General features: G+C 47.4%; 1 protein-coding gene across 1 annotated transcript in view; it reads left to right on the top strand.

The window, feature by feature from the left end:
- esr1 (estrogen receptor 1) overlaps positions 1-20,442 on the top strand; it is a 213,646-nt gene that overhangs the window by 73,127 nt on the left and 120,077 nt on the right. Inside the window, exon 3 of the mRNA XM_080200098.1 lies at positions 11,648-11,764. Within this exon, the coding sequence (XP_080056224.1) occupies positions 11,648-11,764 (117 nt within the window). The remainder of the gene's footprint in view (positions 1-11,647; positions 11,765-20,442) is intronic.

The raw sequence follows: 20,442 nt of genomic DNA, 5'->3' as shown, positions 1-20,442 counted from the left end.
AGTAAATTGTGAAGAGGATGTAAAAAGGCTATGAAGAAACCTCAGAAAGCAGCATGGCTTGATAGATTATTGATTAACAAGGGGAGGCCAAGTGGTGTTATCATTAGACCATCAATCCAGAAACTCAGCTAATGTTCTGGGGATCCGGGTTCGAATCCCGCCACGGCAGCTGGTGGGATTCAAATTCAATTAAACATCTCTGGAATTAAGCACCGACTGGTGACAGTTGTCGGAAAAACCCATTTGGTTCTTTGTAGGGAAGGAAATCTGCTGTCCTTTCCCGGTCTGGCAATGTGATTGCCTCTCAACTGCCCTTGGGCAACTACGGATGGGCAATAAATGCTGGCCAGTCAGAGACACCCATGTTCCACGAATAAATAAAAAAAATGATGGTTTGAATGATATTTTATCAGTATCTTTCTCCTCAGTAAACACCAGAAGTCCCGATTAAATCATAGAATCCCTACAGTGCAGAAAGAAGCCATTCGGCCCATCGAGTCTGCACCAACCAGAATCCCACCCAGGCCCTACCCCCATATGCATACAGTGACCCTCCTTAAGACTAACAGATCCCATCCTACCTCTTACTATTCATAAACTGGGAGAAGATTTATGGGTTCTGTTTTATGTTAATTTTCAACTGTTCTCAAATTATCTTTTTGCCCTTTCACTTCCCCTCTCAGTTTATTGTATTTGATTGAGTTCTGGCTTGACAGATTCCCCTGACATGTATCATACAGCCTCTTTCTGTTCGTTTCAATGGGCTAATTCAGGCAAGCGCCCTTGTGGTTGCAGTGAAGGGTGTTCCTGACAGTGGTGGGCCCCGGAGCGCAGTTTCACGCTGCCAGCCATTGAGGATGAAGTGAGCAGTGTGAAGGTCTGAGTGCTGCTGGACAGAACGTGTCCCAGGAAGACGGAGAGTGTGTTGCCAATATTCTCCCTCAACGGGGCTGGGGAGAAGGGAGGGCAGCCTCTGCGGAGGCATCTCGGGGATGCGCTGACCTGTGACGAATCCATATTGATGCTAAAACTCTGCCACAAAAGTAGAAGGTTTATTAGCACCACAAGTAGACTTACATTAACACTGCAATGAAGTTACTGTGCAAATCCCCCGGATGCCACACTTTGGTGCCTGTTCGGGTCTGGGCTGCACAATCACATAGGGAGTTTGGTCCCCAGACGCTTTTGTTAGTAGTATTTCAACCCGGACACATCATCCCGCCCTGGATCGAGGCCACAGCTAAAATGCAAAGGCTGTCTGGCCAATTGGCCCACCTGCCGACTGTAAAAGCAGTTGAGGCCAATTGAAACTGTGTTGAGTTGGTCCCCTCAATGGGCTAAGTTACCTGCCTCATGGTCAGTGGACATACTTCTGACTTTCGTATGAACTTGCTAACCCGGAATATTGTGCAGAAGTGTGATAACGATGGAATGTTGCTCGAAACCTTCTCAAACGAATTTACTCGCCTCCGGTCGGGTTTGGACCTGCCCAAGCAACATGATTTTCTGTTCTTTACACTCTCCACCACCCTTTGTCATCCACTGGTTAGAATGTAACCAGTGACGACTTTGTATTGGATGCAATGTGACCAATGGTAACAAGCTGTAAGAGCCAGTTGACCCAGTAAACCATGGAACCAATTACAGAATGATGGTCAGCTGACTTGCTATAAATAAGAACCTGTTGGGAACTGTGGGGAACTTGGCCCAAGGTGAGGCCTCAAGTTTAGAGGAATGAAGTTTCTTTATTAAACCCTTTCTTTGATTTATAAGTTGGAATAAGTTTTGTTATATTTCATTGTCTGCAATGTGAAGAGTTTCTTCCGAGGAGACATTCCTGGCTTTGATTCACCTGCTTTTCCCTTTTGTTGGAACAAACCAAGCCTGTAGGTGAAACATGTGTTCCTTAGAGATCACCCATTGTACTGCTAAAAGTTGTCCTGTCAAACTTTGGCTTCATTTTTCCCTGGCTGGATGCCATCCTGCTGAAATTATTCCTCTGCCAATTTTGTGAAGTTCCACTTTTGATTGTCCCTTGCTTTTCCCCCATTACTAATCCAAACCTGATGATACCTCAGTGTTCTCACATGGACACTTAGTCCACCTCACTCACATGAAGTTGCCATAGTCCCAGATTTTATAAATTCATTCATAGGATCTGGGCATTGCTGGTTGGGCCAGCATTTATTGCCCATCCCTGAGGCCATTTAAGAGTGTTGCTATGGCCCTGGAGGCACATGTAGGCCAGACCGGGTAAGGGTGGCAGATTTCCTTCCCTAAAGGGCATCAGTGAATGAAATGGGTTTTACCGACAATTGACAGTGGTTTCAAGGTCCTCAGCAGGTTCTTAATTCCAGATGTTTTTTATTGAATTTAAGATTCCTTCCCTAAAGGACATTCATAGGATCACAGAACCCCACAGTGCAAAAGGAGGTTATTTGGCCTATTGAGCCGGCACTGACTACAATCCCACCCAGGTCCTATCCCCATAACCCCACATAACTTTACCCTCCTAATCCCCCTGAGACCCAGAGTCAATTTAGCACGGCCAATCAACCTAACCCTCATATCTTTGGAGTGTGGGAGGAAACCCGAGCACCCGGAGGAAACCCATGCCGACAAGGGGAGAACATGAAAACTCCACATCGACAGTGACCCGAAGCCAGAATTGAACCTGGGTCCCTGGCATTGTGAGGCAGAAGTGCTAACCACTGTGCCACTGTTCCGCATTAGTGAATCAGATGGGTTTTTCCAACAAGCGACAATGGTTTTCATTAGACTTTTAGTTCCAGATTTCCACTGAATTGAAGTAAAGTTTATTTATTAGTGTCACAAGTAGGCTTACATTAACACTGCAATGAAGTTACTGTGAAAATCCCCTAGATGTCACACTTGGCACCTGTTTGGATACGCTGAGGGAGAATTTATCCTGGCCAATGCACCTACCCAGCACATCTTTTGACTGTGGGAGGAAACCAGGGCACCTGGAGGAAACCCACGCAGACACAGGGAGAACATGCAAACTCCTCACAGATAGTGACCCAAGCCGGGAATCGAATTTGGGTCCCTGGCGCTGTGAGGCAGCAGTGCTAACCACTGTGCCGCCATGAAATTTGGCCATCTGCTGGGGTGTACGAACAGAAAGAGGCTGTATGATACATGTCAGGGGAATCTGTCAAGCCAGAACTCAATCAAATACAATAAACTGAGAGGGGAAGTGAAAGGGCAAAAAGATAATTTAAGAATAGTTGAAAATTAACATAAAACAGAACCCATAATCCATTATCTGGGATAATGTATTATCCCAGCATTAATGCTGGGATAATGCTCCCAGAGCATTATCCTGGGTTTTTGGATTACTAGTCCAGTGACAACACCACTACGCCATTGCCTACCCGTTCCCCAAAGGAAAGCACTGACTGGTGGTGATTTAACCTGAGGGTCACCACACCTCTGGCAAGGGACAAGGTTGAGAAGGTGGGGCCTTCACGAATAACTACAACCAGGGCAGGAATTGAACCCACACTGTTGGTGTGGCTCTGCATCACTAACCAGCTGTCCTGCAAACTGAGACCACTGCTAATGGACATTCAAGTCCCTCATGTTCCATGCACCCTGTAATATTGCTATGGCAGCACAGTGGCATTGTAATTAGCACTGCTGCCTCACAGTGCCAGGGACCCGGGTACGATTCCTGGATCGGCCAACTGTCTATGTAGAGTTTGCACGCTCTCCCAGTGTCTGCGTGGGTTTCCTCTGGGTGCTCTGGTTTCCTCCCACAGTCTGAAAGACGTGCTGGTTAGGTGCATTGACCCGAACAGGCGCCGGAGTATGGCCACTAGGGGAATTTCACAGTAACTTCACTGCAATGTTAATTTAAGCCTTACTTGTGACTAATAAATAAATGAACTTTATAATAATGCTATCACGGCTGCAAGCTGATTTAACGATATCAAGTCTGACTGATGGCTTGCAATGAAACAATTCTAATGTTAGATGTGTCATCTGATATTGACCCTGATCAATACCAGGTCACCTCTGATTGCTGGTGTGACAGTAATGACTGACTGTGTCTGATTGTGAACATAATAAAATGAATGGCTGAGTGATTGGGTCTGGAATGATATGACCATCTGATGGATCCTCATTGTTGATGTCAATCTTTCATTGATTGACATGTATTGGGAGAATTTTGGGAGAGGATAGAATCCCTCTAGTACAGAAAGAGGCCATTCAGCCCATTGAGTCTGTACCAACACAATCCCACCTAAGCCCTATTCCTGCAACTCCACACATCTGCCCTACTAATCCCCCTGATACTAAGGGACAATTTAGCACGGCCAATCCACCTAACCTGCACATCTTTAGACTGTGGATGAGAATTGGAGCACCTGGAGGAAACCCACGCAGATACGGGGAAGAAAGTACAACCTCCACTCAGATAGTAACCCAAGGCTGGAATCAAACCTGAATCCCTAGCACTGTGAGGCAGCAGTGCTAACTACTGTGCTACCCAGATGTTAACAATGTTAGGATATCCAAAGATATGTGGGTTAGGTGGATTGACCATGCTAAATTGCCCCTTATGTTAGGAGGAGTAGCTAGACTATATACATGGGGTTTCAGGGATAGGGCCTGGGTGGGATTGCTGTTAGTGCAGGCTTAATGGGCCGAATGGCCTCCTTCTGCACTGTAGGGGGTTCTATAACAGTTTGAACCGTACTGACCCGTTGTCGAGCGGATGGGATTGGGTGCAATGCTACTATCCGTGTCCATGGGTAGTAACACGAGGTGGGTATGAAACACAAGCTTAACTCCCAGTGGGATTTACAGTTGGCAAGATAGGCTGAAATTACACTCATGGAGTAAGCAGTCTGTGATTTCACAACCCCCGCAGCGAGCTGGTGGGTTGGTGTTCCTGGGAACTGTTACCATTGACAGACCGTCACTGATGTCAAGCTGAGATTATGAAGGCAGTTTGCTACTTTGCACTGTTGTTCCTGAACGCCACACCTCACTTAATTCCACAAACACATCCGACCCTTTGTGTGACTCATAGAACCCCGACAGTGCAGGAGGGGGCCATTTGGCCCATCGAGTCTGTACCGACCACAACCCCACCCAGGCCCTATTCCCACAACCCCACGCATTTACCCTACTAATCTCTCTGACACTGAGGGACAATTTAACCTGGCCGATCAACGTACACTGCGCATCTTTTAGACGGTGGGAAGGAACTGCAGCGCCTGGAGGAAACCCACGCAGACATGGGGAGAACGTGCAAACTCCACACAGACAGTGATCCAAGCTGGGAATCGAACCCAGGTCCTTGCCGCTGTGAGGCAGCAGTGCTAACCACTGTGCCACCGCGCTGACTCGAATTGGGATGTACCCAGGTGACCCTGTGCTAGTCATTTGAACAAAATTGAACCATCTGCGTAAATATACAAACCTGTCTCAAAGCCCATCAGGTTTCATGAATAATCCTCTCTCTGAAGACAGATTTCCTTTTATGGGGAATACTTGAAGGGAGGGTGCAATGAGAGAGAGAGAGCATCTATCCCCCGGGTGGCTGCATTGTTCATTAATGTTTTATTAAAAGCAGATATTTCTCTCATTTCTCAGCAGATCCTTTGAACATTTTTATCGCCATACTTTACAGCCGTCTCCTGCGGAAACAACAGGGATGTCTTGTGTGTGTCAGGAACCCTGTCACTGGGTTTCTGTTTTATTGCCAATATAGATTGCATGCTTGAGCCAGAGAAATCAGACCCCCCACTATCTTTACTATTAATCTCTCTTGACCTGAAATGTCATGTATTTTATTCAAAAGCTGCAGCTCGCGTCTTATACAATTTGTCTCTCCAAGTCTGTGCTGAGTGCAAGAATATTGGAAGGGAAATCGGTGTGAAGGTGAAGAGGGGCAGCACTTTCAAAAACGCAAAAAATATTTAATTGTGTTCAATGCATTTTGGACCTTTAAAAGCGGCTGTTAAAACAGTGCGGCTGTTAAGAGGACCGCAGTCAAACTCCTGTCAGAGTTTGTGTAAATACTAACTCAAGAGAAGCTTCTCTCCCAAAGAGCAAAGACTCACTTCAGTAACAGTGAGGAAGCACGGAGCCTCAGATATTCCCACTGAGGTCCCAGCACACAAACTGGCCATTCACTTCAGCATCACACACACACTCACAGTCTCACACTCACACACACACTCACATCCTCACACTCACACATACACACACACACACACTCACATCCTCACACTCACACACACACACTCACACTCACACACACTCACATCCTCACACTCACACACACACACACTCACACTCACACACTCACATCCTCACACTCACACATATACACTCACATCCTCACACTCACACACACATACTCACACTCACACATACACACACACACACTCACATTCTCACACTCACACCCACATTCACTCATACACTCACACACACACACACACATTCTCACACTCACACCCACATTCACTCATACAATCATACACTCACTCACACACACACACACATTCACAGGCACACTCACATTCTCACACACACATGCATACTCACACCCACTCATACACACCCACTTGGAGTTTAGAAGGATGAGGGGGGATCTTATAGAGATGTATAAGATAATGAAAGGGATGGATAGGGTAGAGGTAGAGAGATTCTTCCCGCTCAGAAAGGATAGCAGGACTAGAGGGCACAGCCTCAAGATAAAGAGGGGGCAGTTTTAGAACGGAGTTGAGGAGGAACTTCTTCACTCAAAGGGTGGTGAATCTCTGGAATTCTCTGCCCGTTGAAGTGGTGGAAGCTACCTTGCTGAATATATTTAAGTCACGGGTAGATAGTTTTTGATAGACAGGGGAATTAAGGGTTATGGGGAGAAAGCGGGAAAGTGGAACTGAGCCACGACAAATCAGCCATGATCTTATTGAATGGCGGGGCAGGCTCGAAGGGCTGGATGGCCTACTCCTGCTCCTATTTCTTATGTTCTTATGTTCACTTACACATTCACACACTCTCACACTCACACACACATACACACTCACACACACTTACACCTTCATACACTCACACACACAATCACACTCACACACTCACAACACACACAGTCACACATTCAAACTTTCACATACACACATGCACAGACACACACACTCACTCACACAGACACACACACACGCAAACATACTCACATACACATACACACACACACTCACTCACACACTCACACACACTCACATATTCACACACACTCACACATTCACAATCACACACACGCCACACACACACTCACACTTTCACACACACACACACACACACACACACACACTCACACTTTCACAATCACACACACGCCACACACACACTCACACATTCACAATCACACACACGCCACACACACACTCACACTTTCACACACACACACACACACACACACTCACACTTTCACAATCACACACACGCCACACACACACTCACACATTCACAATCACACACACGCCACACACACACTCACACTTTCACAATCACACACACACACACACACTCACACTCACACTCACACTTTCACACACACACACACACACACACACACTCACACTTTCACACACACACACACACACACACACACTCACACTTTCACACACACACACACACTCACACTTTCACACACACACACACAAACACACACACACACACACTCACACTTTCACACACACACACAAACACACACACACACACACACTCACACTTTCACACACACACACACACTCACACTTTCACACACACACACACAAACACACACACACACACACTCACACTTTCACACACACACACACACACACACACACACGTCCTCACACACACTCACACATTCACAATCACACACACGCCACACACACACTCACACATTCACAATCACACACACACACTCACACTTTCACACACACACACACACACACACACACACACGTCCTCACACACACTCTCAGACACATACACTTTGTCAGCGCTCTTAAAGCTCTTAGCTCTTATTATTAAAAACCCGGGGGAAGTGGGGCGGGGCCTATTCACAGCAGCATCTGACAGTTCTGGAACTTTGTGCACGCTCAATTGCTGACCAGCCGGGACCTCCGCAGAGCTACCGACACCACCATGGCCCGACTGTGGTCCCACAACTATTCCCGGGCCAGCCCCAAACCTCACTGTCCCAGAGTGCCCCAATCTCCAGCCTGCCCACCACCCACTGCCCCCCCCCCACCACCCCACCCACCCACCAGCAGTGGAGATTCCCTCCCTTCTGCACCCCTCCCCATTGATACCTCACAGAGGACCAATAGCCCTCCTGGAGACAGACCCCCTGACGGGAGGCAGACCCTCACACTCTCCGGCATTGACTCCCACTCCAGCCCGCCCTGATCACTGGCCTCTCTCCAGCCCGTGCTGATCCTGTCTGCAGAGTGGCAGCGGGACCCTCCGCCCCCACCCATTGCCCCCTAGGCCCAGCCCACAATAATCCTGATGGGCAGTGCCAAGGTGCCCCCTGGGCATGGACACTTTACCTCTTGGGCAGTGCCAGGGGGCACAGGGCTGGCACTGCCAGGGTGCCCATGCCCAGCAGCAACACCCCCCTCTGCCTGACCCCTTGGGGGGCCCCCAATTGCTCCCCTTCACTCCAGTAGGGTCCCCCGCTAGATTTCCAAACATCTGCAGGCTTGCGGTAGATTGGAAAGCTTGAGTATGTGGACATTAAGAAAGAGGATGTGTTGGAGCTTTTGAAAAGCATCAAGTTAGATAAGTCACTGGGACCAGATGGGATGTACCCCAGGTTACTGTGGGAGGCGAGGGAAGAGATTGCAGAGCCTCTGGCGATGACCTTTGCGTCATCGATGGAGACGGGAGAGGTTCCGGAGGATGAAAGGATTGTGGATGTGGTTCCTATATTCAAGAAAGGGAATAGAGATAGCCCAGGAAATTATCGACCGGTGAGTCTAACCTTAGTAGTTGATAGAGAGGATCCTGAGGGACAGGAATTATGAACATGTAGAGAAGTTTAATGTGACCAAAAATAGTCAGCACAGTTTTGTCAAAGGCAGATCGTTTTTTGAAGATGTGAGGAAATATATTGACGAAGGAAGAGCGGTAGATGTGGTTTATATGGGCTTCAGCAAGGCATTCGATAAGGTCCCCCATGCAAGGCTTATTGAGAAAGCGAGGGGGCATGGGATCCAAGGGGACATTGTTTTGTGGATCCAGAACTGGCTTGCCTACAGAAGGCAAAGAGTAGTTGTAGATGGGTCTTTTTCTGCATGGAGGTCAGTCACTAGTGGAGTGCCCCAGGGATCTGTTCTGGGACCCTTGCTGTTTGTGATTTTTATAAATGAACTGGATGAGGAAGTGGAGGGATGTTGTTAAGTTTGCTGATGACACAAAGGTTGGAGGTGTTGTGGATAGTTTGGAGGGATGTCAGAAGTTGCAGCGAGACAGAGATAGGATGCAAGACTGGGCGGAGAAGTGGGAGATGGACTTCAACCCAGGTAAGTGTGTGGTGGTTCATTTTGGGAGGTCAAATAGGATGAAGGATATTAAGGGTAAGACTCTTAGCAGTGTGGAAGATCAGAAGGATCTTGGGGTCCATGTTCATAGGACTCTCAAATCGGCTGCGCAGGTAGAGGATGTGGTTAAGAAGGCATATGGTGTACTGGCCTTTATCAAATCGAGGAATTGACTTTAGGAGTCGGGAGATAATGCTGCAGCTTTATAAGACCCCACTTGGAGTACTGTGCTCAGTCCTGGTCGCCTCATTACAGGAAGGATGTGGAAGCTATTGAAAGGGCGCAGAGGAGATTTACAAGGATGTTGCCTGGATTGGGTGGCATGCCTCATGAGGATAGGTTGAGGGAGCTTGGTCTTTTCTCCTTGGTGAGACGAAGGATGAGAGGGGACCTGATAGCGGTGTATAAGATGTTGAGAGGTATTGATCGGGTGGATTCTCAGAGGCTTTTTCCCAGGGCTGAAATGGCTGCCACAAGAGGACACAAGTTTAGGGTGCTGGGGAGTAGGTACAGAGGAGATGTCAGGGGTAGGTTTTTCACTCAGAGGGTGGTGGGCGAGTGGAATCGGCTGCTGGCGTTGGTGGTGGAGACGGATTCGATAGGGTCTTTTAAGAGACTTCTGGATGAGTACATGGGACTTACGAGGATTGAGGGTTGTAGGTATGCCTGGTAGGTAGAGATGTTCAGCACAACTTGTGGGCTGAAGGGCCTGCTTGTGCTATAGTTTTTCTATGTTCTATCTAAACCTCACTGGAATGAAATACTCCTGGTAGGGTGGGAGATGCTATCGGACGCGGAGAATTCCGTGCCGGGCCTGATAATCACATTTAAAATAGATTAAAAATACATTTAAAACAGATTAAAATCACTTTCCTCCCTTCCCGCCGGTTTCCAGCGCCATCCCGACTGGGGCTGTTCTCTGGCTCTGGGAGACACTCGTGCGTTGGGAACGCATGCTCGAATCCCACAAAATGGCCGACACGCGCATCTCCCGACCCGACCCGCCAGAAAATATACGGGTCACGATGGGAGAATCACCGCCAACATACCCCCACCTGAAATCGCACCGAGTCAGATTCACTCACCACCTCTGGGTTCGCTGGCCTACATTAACCCCTGGCTTAAAGAAATGCCTCAAAGTTTTCACCCGTGTTTTCAAATCCCTCCATGGTCTTACCGCTCCCTCCCTGCAGACCCTCTTCAAGCTCTACAACAAGGAAAAACCTTTCCCTTCCTCTAAATCCTACACTTCACTGATATCAATCACTCCACCATTGGCCACTGTACCTTCAAATAGCTAAGCCTTAAACCTTTGACCTCCATGCCTAAGCTTTATCTTTAAAATGCTTCTTAAAACCTTCATCTTTGACAAATCTTTTGCTTGCCTGGATTATTTACGTGAATCAATGTACAATTTCGTTAGAAACGCTCCGGTGAAGCACCTTCAGACATTTCACTACATTGAAGGTGCTGAAATGAATGCAAGTTTGATTTGATTTGATTTATTATTGACACATGAATTGGTATACGGTGAAAAATATTGTTTCTTGCGCGCTATTCAGACAAAGCATATCGTTCATAGATCACATACGGGAGAAGGAAAGGAGAGAGTGCAGAATGTAGTGTTACAGTCATAGCTAAAGTATAGAAAAAGATCAACTTAATGCAAGGTAGGTCCATTCAAAAGCCTGACAGCAACAGGGAAGAAGCTGTTCTTGAGTCGGTTGGAACGTGACCTCAGACTTTAGTATCTTTTTCCCGAAGGGAGAAGGTGGAAGAGAGAATGTGTCTGGGGTGTGTGGGGTCCTTAATTATGCTGGCTGCTTTTCCGAGGCAGCGGGAAGTGCAGACAGAGTCAGTGGGCAGGAGGCTGGTTTGTGTGATGGACTGGGCTACGTTCACGACCCTTTGTAGTTTCTTCTGGTTTTGGGCAGAGCAGGAGCCATTTCCTGATGGGAGAAGGCGGAAGAGAGTGTGTCCGGGTAGAAGTGTGGATGGTGTGAGCGGTTGTTGCTGTTGAGGTAGGAGTGATGGTTGAGATGTATTTAGAATCTCTCCTCTCGTTCCAGGACACAATGACTACATGTGCCCCGCAACAAACCAGTGCACCATCGACAAGAACAGGAGGAAGAGCTGCCAGGCCTGCAGGCTGCGTAAATGCTATGAAGTGGGCATGATGAAAGGTGGTATGTAGTGTTTGACTTTCAATTCTTATGCCATCTAGTTGTGAAAGCAAAAATGTTTTGAATCAATGTTTTCCCCGTAAGGAGGGACAAGGACAAAAATTATTACTCCTGATCATTATTACTCCTAATCAATTAATACTCCTAACCTAACCTTTCGATATGCCAGAGAGATTCACTGTTATCAGGTATTCTAACATCCAACCATAGCTCCAACCCCCACAGTGCCATGGTAGCACAGTGGTTAGCACTGCTGCCAGGGACCCAGGGTTCGATTCCCAGCTTGGATCACTGTCTGTGCAGAGTCTGCACGTTCTCCCCGTGTCTGCGTGGGTTTCCTCCAGGTGCTCCGTTTCCTCCCACGGTCCAAAGATGTGCTGGTTAGGTGGATTGGCCATGCTAAATTGCCCCTTAGTCTCAGGGGGACTAGCTAGGGTAAGTACGTGACGTTTCCAGGATAAGGCCTGGGTGGGATCGTGGGGGGGTGCAGACTCGACGGGCCAAATGGCCTCCTTCTACAACCGTAGGGATTCTATGATAAATGGGTGAGGGTGTAGGTTGAATATCTCACCCGTGAGCCATTAGCTTCAGCAATGTAACTCCCTCACTGAAGCATCAGTCGAAGTTATCTACTCGAGAAGAGTGGAACCTATTTAACTCAAGGTCTCCGCCATCCTTTGTGAGCTGATTTGTGCAATCCTCATTGTTTATAAACTCTGAAAGGAGTGCATGTGCATTTTGAGCATATCTGCGTGCCTCCGTTATGCTGTGTGCTCAGATAACAGGGGGTCGAGAGGGACAATGCAGCCATTCACTGGGATACCAATGTTCTTCACAGACAGAGCTGTGCCATCAGCCCTCTCCTCAGCTGCTCCTGGCTCTGGGGCCAGGTGGCTGGGCTGCTGGAGCTCAATATAGCTGCGTTTCAGTTGTGGCGCTTGTTCAAGGGTAGGACTGAGCTAGAAAAAGAAGGGGCGGGTTAAATCTCAGAGTTGTAAAAAAGAGATGGGAAGAATGGGCTATGAGAAGACATAGAGAATGAGAGGAACAGTGAAAGGTAAAGATGTGGAGATAATGAGGGTACAACTAGAGGCATAAGGAAATGGGCATGGGCAATGGCCTTGTGGTATTATCGCAAGATTATGAATCCAGAAACTCAGCTAATGTTGTGGGGAACCGGGTTCAATTCCCACCACGGCAGATAGTGGAATTTTAATTCAATAAAAAATATCTGGAATTAAGAATCTGCTGCTGACCATAAGTATCTGATAAGGAGCAACGCCCCGAAAGCTTGAGATTCCAAATAAACCTGTTGGACTTTAACCTGGTGTTGTGAGATTACGTACGATGACTATGAAGCCATTGTCGATTGTTGGAAAAACCCATCTGGTTCACTAATGTCCTTTAGGGAAGGAAATCTGCCATCCTTACCCGGTCTGGCCTACATGTGACTCCAGGACCACTCTCAACTGCCCTCCAAGGGCAGCTAGGGATGGGCAATAAATGCTGGCCAGCCAGCGACACCCATGTCCTACGAATGAATGAAAGAAAAGAAAACTAGGTTGTGAGTGATTAGTGTTACTATCTACAGTATTGCAGAATTAATTGCTGTGGCTCTGGAGTCACATGTAGGCCAGACCGGATAAGGATGGCAGATTTCCTTCCCTGAAGGTCATTAATGAACCAGATGGATTTTTCAGACATTTGACAACAGTTTTGTGGTCATCAGTAGATCCCTAATTCCAGGTTTTTATAAATTATTGAATTCAAATTCCACCAACTACCGTGGTAGGATTCGAACCCAATTCCCCGGAACATTAGCTGAGTTTCTGGTTTAATGAGGGCAGCATGGTGGCACAACAGTTAGCGCTGCTGCCTCACAGCATCAGGGACCTGGGTTCAATTCCGACCTCGGGTCACTGTCTGCGTGGAGTTTGCACATTCTCCCCGTGTCTGCATGGGTTTCCCCTGGGCGCTCTGGTTTCCTCCCATGTTCCAAGGATGTGCGGGTAGATTGATTGGCCATGCTAAGTTGCCCCTTAGTGTCAGGGGGATTAGCAGGATAAATGAGGGTTATGGGAACAGGGCCTGGGTGTGTTTGTTGTCGGTAGAGATATGATGGGCCAAACGGCCTCCATGTGGACTGTAGGGATTCTATTCTATCAATGGTCTCGCAATAATACCACTAGGCCATCTCCTCCCCTGTTGTAGCAAAAAAAATGCTTTTTAATTTAATTTCAATAGGGTTGAGGCATTACTTTCTCCTTTGGAATTCCGTTAGCCCATTGCCCGAGCAGACTATGCACACGTGTTTGCACTTTGAGCACATGTTGAGCTGGTTTTTTAAAAAAAATTAGTGTCACAAGGAGGCTTACATTAACACTGCAATGAAGTTACTGTGAAAATCCCCTAATCGCCACGCTCCGGCACCTGTTTGGGAGAATTTAGCATGGCCAGTGCACCCTGCCCAGCAGGTCTTTTGGACCGTGGGAGGAAACCGGAGCACCCGGAGGAAATCCACGCAGACATGGGGAGAACTTGAAAACTCCACACAAGTTTTCAGTGACCCCAGCTGGGAATCGAACCCGGGTCCCTGGCTCCGTGAGACAACAATGTGCCATTGTGCCATTGTGGCACAGTGTGATCCTAGTGACATGCTTTGTGAATGGCCTCAATAGGTATGGACGATAAATGCCACTTTTCTAGCCTCGTCCACAGTTCCAGAACATAGACAGCGCTAAAAGACGTGTCTTAAGGGCAACAATCTAAAATCTGAGTGAAAAACGGGGTGAATGACGGATCCACAGTGATGAAGGATAACCACACCTGTTGCAACCTGGAGCACTCGGCGAGTCTCATTCTTTCATGTTTCCTCCTTCTCCTCTGAGTGCAGGGTTGGGCAGATAAGGACCAATGTTCAAAAAGCCATGTCGTGTTCCGCTGTTAAAATTTAACCCGTCGGCATTGCTGATACAGCCGGGCCTTGTTGTAAGGAGCTCGTTCCCTGTGATTAACTTAATTGTATTCCTCAAAGACGTGGCTTCGTTCACCTCAGCTTCCACCGTTTGCCATGAAAGCTTTTCAATTATAACAAAGAACAAAGCCGGCCAGATTCCTCTTTGAAGACCACCGTGAATCCGAGACATATTCTGGCTCATTAATTCCGCTGCAGCCGCCATCAAAGTCGTCACGTGTTTGGCCAATGTGGGGAAGCTTTCATGTCTCTGCAGACTCCTTTCCCGGTCAGTCCCTACTCGGTCCAGATGAAATACCTCGCCCTCTGGAATCATCTACTTCAAGTGGGCTTGACCCCAAACTCATTCGTCTGAGGTTACTGATCAAAGCTGACAGGTGGCCTGGGAGCTGCAGGCCAGCATTTGGGAATTAACGCTGGCTTGGAACAGGACTTATCCTCCGTGGCCCTTTCTCTTCTGGTCGGTCAGATCTTCAGTCCAGCGTCACTCAAAGAACAAAGAAAATTACAGCTCAGGGACAGGCCCTTCAGTGCTTCACGCCTGCACTGGTCATGCTGAAATAAAACCCCCTACCCTTCTGGGGACTGTATCCCTCTATTCCCATTCTATTCATGTGGCCCCCTTAAAAGCCACTATTGTATCTGCTTCTACTACCTCCCTCAGCAATGAGTTCCAGGCACCCACCACCCTCTGTGTAAAAAAACCTCCCTCGTACATCTCCTTTAAACCTTGCCCGTCACACCTTAAACCTAATCCCCCTCGTAATTGACTCTTCCACCCTGGGAAAAAGCTTCTGACTATCCACCCTGTCCATATTCCTCACAATCTTGTAGGCTTCTATCAGGTCGCCCCTCAACCTCCATCGTTCCAGTGAGAGCAAACCAAGTTTCTCCAACCTCTCCTCATAGCTAATGCCCTCCATACCAGGCAACATCCTGGTAACTCTTTTCTATACCCTCTCTAAAACCTTCACATCCTTCTTGGTAGTGTGGCGACCAGAATTGAACACTACAGGGTGGTGGTTGATGGAAAATGTTCATCCTGGAGTTCAGTTACTAGTGATGTACCGCAAGGATCTGTTTTGGGGCCACTGCTGTTTGTCATTTTTATAAATGACCTGGATGAGGGCGTGGGAGGATGGGTTAGTAAATTTACGGATGACACTAAGGTCGGTGGAGTCGTGGACAGTGCGGAAGGATGTTGCAGGTTACAGAGGGGCATAGATAAGCTGCAGAGCTGGGCTGAGAGGTGGCAGATGGAGTTTAATGCGGAAAAGTGTGAAGTGATTCACTTTGCAAGGAGTAACAGGAATACAGAGTACTGGGCTAATGGTAAGATACTTGGTAGTGTGGATGAGCAGAGAGATCTTGGTGTCCATGTGCATAGATCCCTGAAAGTTGGCACCCAGGTTGATAGGGTTGTTAAGAAGGCGTACGGTGTATTAGCTTTTATTGGTGGAGGGATTGAGTTTAGGAGCCATGAGGTCATGTTGCAGCTGTACAAAACTCTAGTGCGACCACACTTGGAATATTGCGTACAGTTCTGATCACCACATTATAGGAAGGATGTGGAAGCATTGGAAAGGGTGCAGAGGAGATTTACCAGGATGTTGCCTGGTATGGTGGGATGGTCTTATGAGGAAAGGCTGAGGGACTTGAGGCTGTTTTCATTAGCGAGAAGGTTAAGAGTTGACTCAATAGAGATATATAAGTTGATCAGAGGATTAGATAGGGTGGACAGTGTAAACCTTTTTCCTTGGATGGAGATGGCTAACATGAGGCGACATGGCTTTAAATTGAGGGGTGATAGATATAGGACAGATGTCAGAGGTAGGTTCTTTACTCAAGAGAGCAGTAAAAGCATGGAATGCCCTGCCTGCAATAGTAGTGGAATTGACAACATTAAGGGCATTTAAATGGTCATTGGATAAACATATGGATGATATTGGAATAGTGGAGGTTAGATGGGCTTCAGATTGGTTTCCAGGTCAGCGCAACAACGAAGGCCGAAGGGCCAGTACTGTGCTGTAACGTTCTATGTTTTACATTCTATCTTCCAAGTGTGGCCTAACTAAGGTTCAGTAAAGCTGTAACATGACTTGCTAATTTCTCAACTCACTTCACACTCCCTGCCACAACACTTCTCTTCCCCTCCAGCCTCCCAGTCTTTTTGGGTTTGAGGCAATCCAGGTGTTCCCTTGGCTGTTCTCACCGTTCCTCAAGGAATCTTCATTTTCTTTGAAACTGCAAAATGGCACCAGGTTCTGGGCAGACTAACTGCCCATTACTGACAAGTGACTGATGTGTGCTTGGTGTCTGGAGCAATTACACTCCGTTCCGCTTCAAAGAGAGAAGTTGTTGCAACTGGGCTGGAACTACTCCATTGTCCGACTTGAAATTCCCACTTTCAAGTCGAAATCCTTTCATGACTGGATTCCCATTCCAGTCGCTGGCTTTATCAGAAGCGGATTCACGGGAATGCGGTCAGGCTGATATTTATTACACATCCCTAGCAGCTACACAGGTCGCTGAAAGTGGCAACGCAGGCGGAGAAGGTAGTCAAGACGGCACACCTGCCTTCATTGGCCGGGGCATTGAGTTTAACAATTGGCGAGTCATGTTGCAGCTTTATAGAACCTTAGTTAGTCCGCACTTGGAATATAGTGTTCAATTCTGGTCGCCACACTACCAGAAGGATGTGGAGGTTTTGAAGAGGGTACAGAAAAAGATTTACCAGGATGTTGCTTGGTATGGAGGACATTAGCTATAAGGAGAGGTTGGAGAAAATTGGTTTGTTCTCACTGGGTAGAAATCTACAAGATTATGAAGGGCATCGACCGAATGGATAGTCAGAAGCTTTTTCCTAGATGGAAGAGCCAATTACTAGGGGGCATAGGTTTAAGATGCAAGGGGCAAGGTTTAAAGTTGTTTACACAGAGGGTGGTGGGTGCCTGGAGCTCGCTGCCGGGGGAGGTAATGGAAGCGGATACGGTAGTGACATTTAAGGGGTGCCTTGGCAAATACATGAATGGGATGGGAAAAGAGAGATTTGGTTCCCAGAAGAGTAGGGGGTTTTAGTTCAGACGGGCAGCACAGGCTTGAAGGGCCAAAGGGCCTATTCCTGTGCTGTGATTTTCTTTGTTCTTTGTTCTAATTGCCCTTGAGAAGATGAAGGCTCTTGAACTGGTGAGGTCCATGTGGTGTAGGCACACCCATGGTTCTGCTGGTTGGGGAAGTTCCAGAGTTTTGACTTCAGCTGTAGTGGAGGAATGGCGATAAAGTTCTAAGTTAGGATGATGTGCAAGTTGGGAGGGAACTTGCAGGGGTGGTGTTTCCACGTGCCTGATTCCCTTATTCTGCCATATGGTCGAAGTCACAGGTTTGAACAAAGAAAAGTACAGCACTGGAACGGGACATTCAGGCCACCAAGCCTGTGCTGATCATGATGCCCTAACTAAACTTCAAAAAAACCTTCTGCCCTTACTTGGCCTGTATCCCTCTATTCCCTCCCTATTCACTTAACCATCCTGATGCCTCTTCAATGTTGCTAATGTGCCTGATTTCACATTCTTCGCTGTGTGAAAAACTACCTCCACACATCTCCCTTAAACTTTTCCCCTCTCACCTTGAACCTACGCCCCGTGAAATTGACACTTCCACCCTGGGACAAAGCCTCTGCCTATCCACTCTGTCTGTGCCTCTCATCATTTTGTAAACCTCTATCAGGTCTCCCCTCAGCCTCTGTCTTTCCAGTGAAAACAATCCGAGTTTTTTCAGCACCTTCAAGACCAGGCAACATCCTGGCGAACCTCCTTTGCACTGTCTCCAAAGCTTCTGGTAATGTGGCAACCAGAACTGCACACAATGCTCCAAATACAGCCTAACCAAGGTTTGATATTGGTTTGGGAGGTACTGCTAATGGACTCTTGTCAAATTGTACTTATATTTACTTGTTCATAGGATGTGAGCATCATTGGCTTGGCCAGCATTTAATAGAATCCAGAATAGAAATCCCACAGTGTGGAAGGAGGCCATTCAGCCCATCGAGCCTGCAATGACAACAATCCCACCCAGGCCCTATCCCCTTTACCTTATGTATTTAGCCTCCTAGGCCTCCTGATACTAAGGGGCAATTTAGCATGGTCAGTCAACCCAACCCACACATCTTTGGACTGTGGGAGGAAACTAGAGCACCCGGAGGGACATGGTGGGAGAACGTGCAAACTCCACACAGACAAGGTCGGAATTGAACCCAGATCCCTGACAACGTGAGGCTGCAGTGCTAACCACTGCGCCACCGTGCTGCCCATTTGTTACCTACCCCTTATAACCTGGTGACAGTGAGCTGTCTTCACTGCAGTCCATGTGGTGTAGGTACACCCACAGTGCTGTTAGGGAGGGAGTTCTAGGATTTTGACCCAGCGACAGTGAAGGAACGGCCGATATATTTCCAACTCAGGAATGTGGCTCAGAGAGGAAAATTGCAGGTGGAGGTGTTGCCTTTATCCTCAGGGATCGAGGTTGTGAGTTTGGAAGGTTGCTGCATTACATCTTGTAGATTGCACACACCTCAATCCTAGCACACCAATGGCGGAGGGAGTAAGTGTTCATTTATATATCTTTGCATGTTTAGTTTTTACTAGAAGAATGGGGAAGTAGGGCTAAGTGAGTTACTCTTGCTGAGGGCCAACATGGACACAAATGGCCTCGTTATGTGCCGTAACCATTCGAAGATTCTTTAGATGGTGGATTAAGCAGGCTGCTTTATCCTGGATGGTGTCAAATTCCTTGAATGTTGTTGGAGCAGCATCCATCCGGGAAGAGTCTGGTATTCTATCACACTCCTGACTTGTGGATAAGTGGGTGGGCTTGAGGGGGTGAGTCACACACCACAGAATACTCAACCTGAGACTTGTCCCTTTGGGCACAGTATTGACCACTTTTCTGGTCAATGGTGACTCTCCCTACCCTCTCCCTTCAGGGTACTGATTGTAGAAAGAGTTAATGATGGAATGAAGGGGAGATGGTCGGACTCCCTTCTTGGAGATAGTCAATGCTTGGCAAGGTGTTGCTACTTATCAACCCTAACCCACATTTTGTCCAGGTCTTAAACTCATAGAGCAATACAGGCCCTTTGGCCCAACCAGTCCACGCCAACCATGGTGCCTTCCCAGCTAATCCCAATTGCCCATGTTTGGCCCATATCTCTCTAAACCTTTCCCATCCATCTTATCCAAATTCTTTTTAAACATTGCTACTGTACCTGCTTCAACCAATTTCTCTGGCAGCTCATTCCATACACGCACCATCCCCTGCGTGAGGAGTTGCCCCTCAGGTCCCTTTTAAATCTTCCCCCTCTCATCTTAACCCTATACCCTCTAGTTTTGAATCCCCTTTCTTATTGCCTGTGGACAGGAACTATATCATTAGCAGAGGTGTGGCAAATGAAAATAAACACTGTGTGACAATCAGCTGTGTCTGATCTTATATTAAAGGTGATGTTATTAATGAAGCAAGGCCTAGGACACTCTTTGGAGGAACTCCAACAGTGATGCCCTGGGGCTGAAATGACTGGCCTCCAAAAACCACAATCATCTTCCTTTTGTGCGAGGTTCAGTGCCAAGTAGTGGAGAGTTTTACCCCTGATTTCCATCAGCTTCAATAGTTTAGGGCTCTTTGATGTTGACTATAAGTCAACTTTTGCCTT

This window comes from Carcharhinus amblyrhynchos, chromosome 12, assembly GCF_965287045.1.
Source record: "Carcharhinus amblyrhynchos chromosome 12, sCarAmb.v2.hapA, whole genome shotgun sequence".
NCBI classification, from domain to species: Eukaryota; Metazoa; Chordata; class Chondrichthyes; order Carcharhiniformes; family Carcharhinidae; genus Carcharhinus; species Carcharhinus amblyrhynchos.
Note: the sequence above shows the minus strand (reverse complement) of the source record. Positions and strands in the feature narration are given on the sequence as shown.